Consider the following 9,590-nt stretch of genomic DNA (forward strand, 5'->3'; position numbering starts at 1 on the left):
TTATTCATAGTATTGTTCACAAAATACACACCAAATAATGCACAGTAAGCCTGATAAGAAAACTGAAGCTACGTTTTGTTGCATTTCAAGTAATAGCAAATAATGCAAGCCTTATTGTATTCATTGTAAATTGTTCACAAAAGATAATGATGAAGCCAAGGTGCAGCAGATTGGAAGGATACATCTTTCATTAGCACAGGGTAGCTGGTGCTTGCTTCTGTCCGTGGATGATTTCATGAACAGGCATGTACCACATCCTCATGTCTAGAGCTCAATGGGACTGACAAACAGTCGCTTAATCGTCCCCTCAAGATGGCTGCTGAACGTAAAGGCATCTGTCTTGTCATCATACATGAAGGGCATGCTGATCGTTATATTTGCGACTCGCTGCACCGCCGGAAGCAGCAGCTCAGGGAGCTCAATGCGTGCTTGGTTCGTAGTCTTCCATGCATCTTCGATCAGAGACCCTATCTTGGCAATGGCGACCTCACTCGCCACACCGTGCTCACTGATGTAACATTCCACGGAACTGACCACATCATTTTTGTTCTTCCCACGCTGTGAACAAACAAATGCTTAATCAGGGTAAGGAATACGGCTGGTAATCTTGGAGATTGTAATTTGTACCTTAAATGAAGCAAGATCATTCATGAAACGTGTCACCTCTGCGCAAGCCCTGACGGCATCAGTACAGCCGAGGGCCCATTCCAGTGCCTCCTTGGTTGCAGTATCGCCCATACCCACTAGCAAACCAACACATACCCATGGTCCACCTGAGCACACACTAGATACCTTCACTTGATCATTGAATCTTGGCTTGTGATTCTGATGAAACCATTCGGCTTCTTGGAGATAGTTGCTTGATAATATTTGAAACTACAAGTGAGAAAGTGAAACCGTATTAGTACTTCTGATGAAAGATTTCGATATGTCGGCGTCGTGGATATGAATGTAGACAATTAATATTTGAAATATACATGTGTTTTTCGCTATTATGATATAGAATCGGATTTGCTATCCACTTGGGCTGGGAGTACCTATATCAGTACTGAATTTCTAGTAATACTTTTATCTCATATCGAAGTATATGATTTCTAGATCTAAACAGTATTACATATTTGTGCAGAGCATGCTGCATATGTAGCATAAAGTTCTGTGAACTGGAGATCTTCTGATGTGAAAAGTCATCAACTCAGAGAGATATATTTTTTATACATTACCACTATTTTTTTTAAGTCCCAAGTGTGGTAGGTGTTGTGAGAAAAAGGGTAAAATTTGTGACTGAGAGTTACAGAAAGATAACGGAAAAATAAATATAGAAAGTAGCTAGGGAAAATAGTCGTCGTTTGGTTGTGAGATGAGAGTGATATACCGCTTTTGTGCTAAAAGCGACCCGGTACTTCTCATCCGGTTTCAATACGTCCTCAAACTCCTTGAAGGTGCTCATCAGCTTGAGGTAGAACTTCTGTAAGTACTCTGGTAGAAGAGAAATAGCACTCTCCTCCCATCTGCATACAGATTAATTAGCTACACCACTGAATGCAATTTTGTGACTCATGTTTTATTCTCAAGTTAAGAAGATCAAGCAGCTAGTATCATGCTTCATGACAACTCCAACCTTTGTATAGCTTCATTGAGCTGTCTACACTCCACCAAAGTAGCACGGACATCGTAAGTGTCGTCTGTCATTATTATTATTGCGATTATCTTGGCAAGAATCGTCCTTGCACGTGTATACTCTTTCTCATAGTATGCTGTATACGCCCAGAAGTAGCACTCAACCACACGATCCCGCGAGTAGTTTAGCCCCACTTCTCTGTAAAGATTTTTCCACCATCTGAAAGTGAGTTTGTTGTTAGTGTTCTGTAAAAACAATATTGCTGCTAGGTTCAATTTATGAGAAGTATGACTGAAAGTTATCTTTTGTTCCGGAAAAATGCGAAAGGATTAGCATCCTAATATCAAGAACTTCATTTTTATCTATTCTTTAATGCCAGAATTTGACCATAGATTTAACTGACAAAATGTTAATGCATGTCATCAGAACTTATGTCGCTGGATTCTTATTTGGACATAGTTTCCAATGATACTATTTTTTGTGACATGCATTAACATTTTGTTAATTCAATCCATGGTCAAAATTTGACACAAAATACTAAGGGGACCAATAAACCAGGACGGAGGTAGTATATGTTACCTAGAGAGAGCCTTGAGCTCCTTCAAGTGGAGACGTTGCAGAAGGTTAAAATCCAGTTTGGCGAACTCCAAAATGGAGGTGTTGTGCGGCGGCTCTTCTTTGTACTCTGACATATAATGCAGCGCCTCTACTCTCTTCAAGGTCCTTGGCAGCGGCAAGTGAAGGGCGCGCCTGACTTGCTCTGCCAATGGGTACTCAAGCTTACCTTCCATCGATTCGAGGTGTCGCCTCGCAAATGAGATGCTTTCTTCAAGCTCTGTCTCCCCATGGATAAAAAGGTATGCTGCATTGTATAGACTTAATAGCCCCCTTGGGTCGTTAGTTACGGTAACATGGAAGGCCCCATCTTCGTCTTTGAACTTGCTGAATACATCTGCAAGAAGGGATACATGTTACATCTTATGAGCATATATGGGTAGCATTGGTGATTCTCTCTTCTTCATTGCATGCATACGTTTTGTAGTTTTTCTTAAAACAAGCAACACATCAGTATTCCAGACCAAACTGCTTTTACGTGACATGATGTGAATTTTAAGCATGTAGTGTTTCTGCGTATTTGTAATTGCATCAAGCGAAAAACTCGAAGTTTGACAACGGCTACTTACATAAAACAAGAAACTTTTATGGACAATACAATATTTCAGGAGGTTGGGTTATTAGTGAATACCTGGAGACACCCAAAAGCCTTGCTGCCTCAGTATGCGGAACCGAAGGGCGACATGATGAAGGCTGGAGCTACTGAATTCACCAGCATGAGTGCTTCTTAATGTGGAGTCAATTTGTTTATGAAAATGATGATCTACGCTTAGGTGTTGCAGTGTGTCTACAAGGTTCAGTTGCTCAACTATGGTACCGCATGAAAATAACCCGATTATTTTCTCCTTCAGTTGATTGGACCTCTCCGTCATCCTTTCCTCTGACATCTACATGGCATTACCAAAATATATGTTACGCAGTGTTAACTGAAACCATGTCCATGGTGAAATTTATTTAACCATGTGACAAGGGGAGAAAATAATAGTGTTAGAAGGAAAGATTGTTCTTGGCTAAAGTTGCAGCCATTAGATGTTAGCTATTCTGCAAACAGGAAAACAGACCGTGACATGTTTAAATATAAATAGAAACTGCAAAGGGAAACAAGAAAAAAAAAGAAACATGAGATGATAGTTCCAAGTTTGTAACATCAAAATCTCCGGAAGAGGGGTTTGAATGCAATCTTGAAGTTTTATCGGTCTATCGAAACAAAACTGAAAGCCAATAAACAAACAGAATCCAGGCATATATCTCAACAATGGCTCCAGAGTCCAGACCAGGTAATTACTTTAGGTCGGGCCATAAAACCGAAGGAAAAACACGCAGACTGAAAAAATGTACTGCTCCCGGACGCTGTTATTACTGCTGTAACAAGAGAAAGCATGCCTGTAACGGTTCTGGATTGTAGTTGATGAAGAAGTCACCCCAGACCGTGGGATGAAACACAGGCGCGGTAGCATCATGAGACGCCATGATAAAATGTGTAGTCTGGTGATTGTTGTAGTGGTGTGGCTTTGAGAAAACCTGGAGCGGTCGACGGCCTTATATACACAGCGTGGCTTTGAGAAGACCTGAAAAGCTGGTCTTTCGTGTTCACATGCTACTCACCTGCAAGGAGAGGAACAGATCTTGTTCCTTGCGTCACCTTCTCCATGCCGACCGGGGGCACTAACCCTAGCCCCCGCCGCCACCACCACCTCCTCCTTCCCGTGGCCCCCTGCCCCCCTCGCCGTCCCTAGAGGTGGCCATAGGGAAAACCCGTGCACCGCCGGTAAAGGGTACGACGGGGATCTCGCGTCCCGTGGCGCGAGATCTTCCTACAACGGCTGCTCCTCCCGGTAGCACGGCGTTGGTCCGGTGACAACGTGGGGACGTAAGACTCGGCGGAGATCTACGGCGCAAGGCCCCCGGGGCAGCGGCTCCGATCACCACAGCGGCGTCCCTTTCATCGGGGATGACAGGCCAATAGGTGGCTTCATGTGGCGGTGCCTAGAGGCGGCGTCGAGGGCGAGGTGCGTCCGCCGGTGAAAACCTCGCCGACTTCGGTCATGGCGGATGATGGTAGTGTATTTACGTCATTTCCTTGTTGGAGGTGTCGTTGTTGTAACTGTCATCTTCCCGTCATGCTGCTCTGGGGAAGTCCTAGATCCGGGTTTCTCAGATCGTACGATGGCAACAATGTGGCGTCGTACATTTTTTGGAGCATGTGATGGCTGGATGGGTCCTGAGGTGGAGCAGCGTGGTCTTCCGAGTCGAAGACAGTTAGTCTTAGCGGCGTGGTGTAGCTGGTCTCGGCGGTGGACTCTTGGTGATGGACGAGTGCAGGGCAATGACGTTGTCTAGTGTCGACGACGGGCCTGGCAAGATCATTTCATTGATCCATGTACCGAAGATGGGTTCACCAAAGACAGTGATGACGACTTCTGAAGCATGCACATGCGCTATGTGCGAAGGGTCTACTGGACCGGTGCTCCGATTTTAGATGGTATGTGCAGGGGTGAGATTAGGGCAAGGCCATGAACATGACCACCATTATCATTAAGTTTGTAGGAGTGATTTTTGTTGTCTAGAAAGTGGATTTGAAAGGATCAATGTTTTATTTTATACCGCATTATTGAATAATAAAATAATTTGACTGTAAGCATTGTATGATGCAGAGGGCGGAGCTCAACCTCCTTTTCTAAAACAAACACAGCATGCCCGTGCAGGTCTTTGAACGGGCAGGCGCCATCCAATGTTTTCTTTTTCAAGAGTGGTCAGCTAGGACTATACACCTACACGTCAGATCCAATTTAGTGGAAATTGCACAAACCACCAACTATTGATATTGATTTTGCACAAATCACCCATTATATAGGTGTTTTTGGGAAAACTTTCAATCTATTCATTTTCAATCATGGCAGTACAACCAACACTAGAAATGAAAATTACATCCAGACCCGTAGGCCACCTAGCGACGACTACAAGCACTGAAGCGAGCCGAAGGCGCGCCACCGTCATCGCCCCGACACTACTTGTTGCAGTAGACAGTTGGGAAGTCGCCGTGCTAAGGCCCCATAGTACCAGCATCCCAGAATAGCAACCGCCGCCGATGAAGAATAACGTAGGTCGGAAGGACCCAAACCGAAGACACACAAATGTAGATGAACAACGACGAGATCCGAGCAAATCCACCAAAGATAGATCCGCCAGAGACACACCCCCACACGCCCACCAACGATGCTAGACGCACCGCCAAAACGGGGGCTAGGCGGGGAGACCTTTATTCCATCTTCAGGGAGCCGCCGCTATCTCGCCTTCCTAAGCAGGACACAAACCCTAACAAAATTGAAAAAACGACTAAAAACGGAGCCCTCCCGCCGGCCCTTGCCAAGATCCACCGCGCCTCTATGGCCCTAGGGCCACCGGAGACGAGGTGGACCTGCGCCGACGCCGGCGAGAGGCACGAACCCTAACTTTCTTTCTTGGAGGAGGCGTCCTCCAAAAATAAGCATTAATAGTTGGTGGTTTGTGTAATTTTGTTTCCAATTTAATTCGCGTCACCATTGGGACTTTGGGAGAAGACGAGCCTAATTGTCAATGGCGTCTGACATAATTCCAACGAACACAACCTTGCCGAGCATGCCCTTGGTCATCTTGAACGAATCCGTCGTGTCGTGCGCGCACCTCCGTGTAACTTGCACTTGAAGTGTTGCCACGAGGTGAGCTCAGGTGGTGGTTCAGAAGCTGCAAGTCCAGTCTTCTTTCCCCATCACGGTCACTACTCATGAAAATTAGGGTCCCAATATTGCATTTTACGCCTATGCCTCCGTGTAGACCGACGCACATATGATATCCGCGTTCGTAATGAGTAATGACTAATGACCAATTAATTAATTTAGCTAGACCGCGCGAGCTGGTTCTGAAAGCGTGAAAAGTAGTGATCCGGCCGTTCATGCATGCATGGCAGCCGCGCTCTCGTCGTCGGCGTGACGACCGATGGACGACGTCCGGCTGCTGGTAAGCTGACAGCCATGGCTGACCGGCCCGATCGATAGTGAAGTAAGAACAGAGACCTTTTCTGGCTGCGTAGGAACCTGCTCTCCTCCAACGACGTCAAGTTGTACATGGAGGTATGGCCTAGCTGGTCATTAATTACGACATAGCAGCCGCGTGATGTTCCGGTCAGAGTTTCGGCGAAAATACCTTGAGCTCGGCTGCGAAGAGGACGGCGACATGGAGGGCCTTCATTGAAGATAACCAGCATGCTGCCCTGCTCGATCGATCTGGTTAAGGGCTTTTTTTTTTTGCGAATGATCTGGTTAAGGGCTTAACCGCTTAAGGTCATGTCGGGCTGATTGATTGTTCTTTCTCTCTTGACTTACCAGAGGTCTTTTCATGCGGGGCCTCTTCTTCCTCTCTCTCTCTTACATGCATGCAAAGATACATAGACACGACATCATCAAAGATTCTTTTTATTTGTTTTGAGATTTTATTATTTTTATATCTTCCAAATTGTTAATCCGATCGATGATCTGCTTTCACTGTTAGCTCCCTCGCGACGATATCTTCATGTTGATATGTTTTGATAACTTTTGTTTTCATCAGTAGTTGGCACATTAATATCACTTAGTTTCCAGATTATGAGCCACTTAGTTGTCAGATTATATTAACTTGGTTGTTGGATTGTTGAACGCCAATATATACCACTAGCAAACTTGCTTCGTGGTACTTGTATGGGATGATGCCACTCCTTTTCTATTGTTAACACTTGGTTATTCACTCTCTACCCTTACATCACATTACAACGTCTAAACACATACAAACATATTATCTGGTAACTGTACATAATTATTGTGGCAATTGTTCACGATTGGCAGAGACAATTATGTTGTCATATTCTAACAACCAGAGTCCGTAAAAAAATTGTTCAAACACGACAATATGATATGTTGTTTTGAAGCCCTCGCCAGAGACAAACTCGCTGGTGAAAATGGATCACTAATTGGGTTAACAGTTCATGAGATAAATTATTTTGAATATTTGAATGTGTTAATTAATGTGACGACAACAACGCATATGGTGCTCTCTCTATATAAAGGAACATTTCCATTGTAACGGAGCAGCATGGGAATACCACGGTGCACGCTACGCACATTAGATTTTCCCTTCTTTCTTTTAATTTTCTTTCGTGTACTCCTGCCATTCCAAAATAATTGAAGTTCTAATATTTTCTCAAGTCAAACTTTTAAAGGTTTGATCAAATTTATAGAAATTTACGTCAAGATCTATGATATCAAATATATATAATATGAAAATTCATTTCATAATGAATCCAATGAAGGAAATTTGGTTTTATAGACATTGATACATACTATTTGTGTATTTCTGGTCAGACTTAATAAGTTTTGACTTAAGATACTCCTAGAACTATAATTATTTTGAAACGGAGGGAGTAGTAAATGATATCGTCCAGTTCTTCATCTGCGAACTGATTAATGAAGTCATTGTAGTTTTTTTCTTCAATAACAATATAAATATCGGGGAGCGCTAGATGCGGTATTTTCTACATGAATTTCCTGGATGACGCCTGTTGTGTCAAAGTGTAGATCCTTAGCACGAGCAACCGAGTAAGCGGGCCGTCCCATTTGTAAAAGAGAAGGCAGTACATGATGATCTGGTTTTGGGATCGTCTTAGCAGGTTCTTCAATGGGCTTTGTTTTTTTCTCATGTTTTCTTCACTTGTTTTTCTGGTTTTTCATTTTTTCTGTTCTTTTTCTTGGTTTTTTCTTTAATTTTTAAATGGTAAAAAATAAAAAATGTTCTCATTTATGAAAAAATGCCACATTTAAAAATTACAATTTACAAAAAATATGCACACTTTCAAAAAATATTCACATTTTTTTAATTTTTGTTCATAATTTCAAATTCTCTTTGTGTTTTTAAATTTTTCCCATTTTCAGAAAGTATTAGGAATTTCAATATTTTTTCATATTTTAAAAAATGTTCGGAATTTCTAATTATGTTCGTGTTTTTCAAGAAACGTTTGAAATTCAATTTTTGCTCACATTTTCAAAATAGTTTTCCTGTTTTTTCCAAAAAAATGTTCTGTATTTCTATTTTTTCGTGTTTTTCAAAAAATAATTTAAAAATCATCTCACATTTTCAAAAATGATTTCGTGTGATTTTAAAAATGCTCGGGATTTTAAAATTTGTAACAATGCTGCCGTCCGTTGAGGGGCCGGCCCGGTCAGGTCACCCTATGCGTCTTTTCCCTTTTGTTAGGGATTGCTTCTGGAATTCTTGTACTAGCATGTGATCTAGACATGTTACTTTTATCTTACATGACTAGTTTGAGTAGCACTGATGTTCTTTTCTTTATTCATGTTTGGTATGTTAATCATGATTTATTTGCCGCATTTTTGGATTAAAATTATTGGAAAATTTCTCACATATTCAACAATCAAAAAACCTTATCATTGGCAATTTCTCCAACTGTTTTGCTGCAACCCTCAAACTTCATGTGTTTGAGGGTGTGAATTACGAGGAATGGCACACAAGGAAGTTCTTTGGCTAACCACAAACCTTCAAGGGAAAGCCACAAGGACCATTTACTCCTGAAGATGAGAAAGCTTTCTAGGCTACTGATACCCTCTTCAAAGGTATTGTTCTCAATGTTCTTGACGACAAGATTGTCGATCCTATCATGACCATTATGGTTGTCAGTATTTCAAGACCGTCAGTGTTATTGAGCGGCGACATATTTATTCGGAGGAGGTGTGAGCGGCGGATTGGGATGGTAAGACAGGAGACATGAGATTTGCCCAGGTTTTAGCCCTCCGGGAGAAGGTAAGACCCTACTCCTATGGTCCTACCTTTGGTGGTTGTATTGCCTCCAGCACTCATAGCGATCAAAAGGATCATTGGGGAGATTAGTTTCTTAGGTTACAAGCTCTCAGCCGGACGGTGGAAAGAAAGAAGATAGTGGTAGATGAGAACCTAGCTATAGTATGATCTATAGAACGTGTCAGATCCCTGAGAAGGCCCCTATCTCGCCTTATATATACCTAGATAAGCTACAATTACATGGCTCGACCCTGATTGTTGGTGAGCTCGCGCCCCTTGGTCCCGCGCCCACGGTTACTTGATGTAGTTCATACTTCCTGACTTCATGTTAAAAATACAAAAGAGACGATATTTGTTAACAAGGTTCAAAATCAACATAGTATATACATCCTTTCAGAAAAAAACATAGTATATACATAGTATATACAGATCGACAACAAACCGCCAGGGCAGGCCGCCAAACATCCCTGCCACGAGAGTGTTCGGACCGTCCCCCTGTTAATCTCGTGTCTACGCTACCAACTCCGTCATAGTC

At 42.6% G+C, this 9,590-nt stretch overlaps 1 protein-coding gene across 1 annotated transcript; it reads right to left on the reverse strand.

Annotated features, from left to right (window-relative positions):
- Positions 1-3,729, reverse strand: LOC125541098 (tau-cadinol synthase-like). Its single transcript, XM_048704581.2, has 7 exons — positions 3,617-3,729; positions 2,865-3,120; positions 2,198-2,570; positions 1,619-1,837; positions 1,373-1,508; positions 628-876; positions 1-558 (listed from the first exon to the last, which is right to left on the reverse strand). Exons 1-7 carry the CDS (start codon positions 3,701-3,703, stop codon positions 265-267), a joined length of 1,614 nt encoding a protein of 537 aa, XP_048560538.2. The 5' UTR covers positions 3,704-3,729; the 3' UTR covers positions 1-264.
- Between the last annotated feature and the right edge of the window lie 5,861 nt (positions 3,730-9,590).

This window comes from Triticum urartu, chromosome 2A, assembly GCF_056163025.1.
Source record: "Triticum urartu cultivar PI428250 chromosome 2A, HENAU_Tu73, whole genome shotgun sequence".
Taxonomy (NCBI): domain Eukaryota; kingdom Viridiplantae; phylum Streptophyta; class Magnoliopsida; order Poales; family Poaceae; genus Triticum; species Triticum urartu.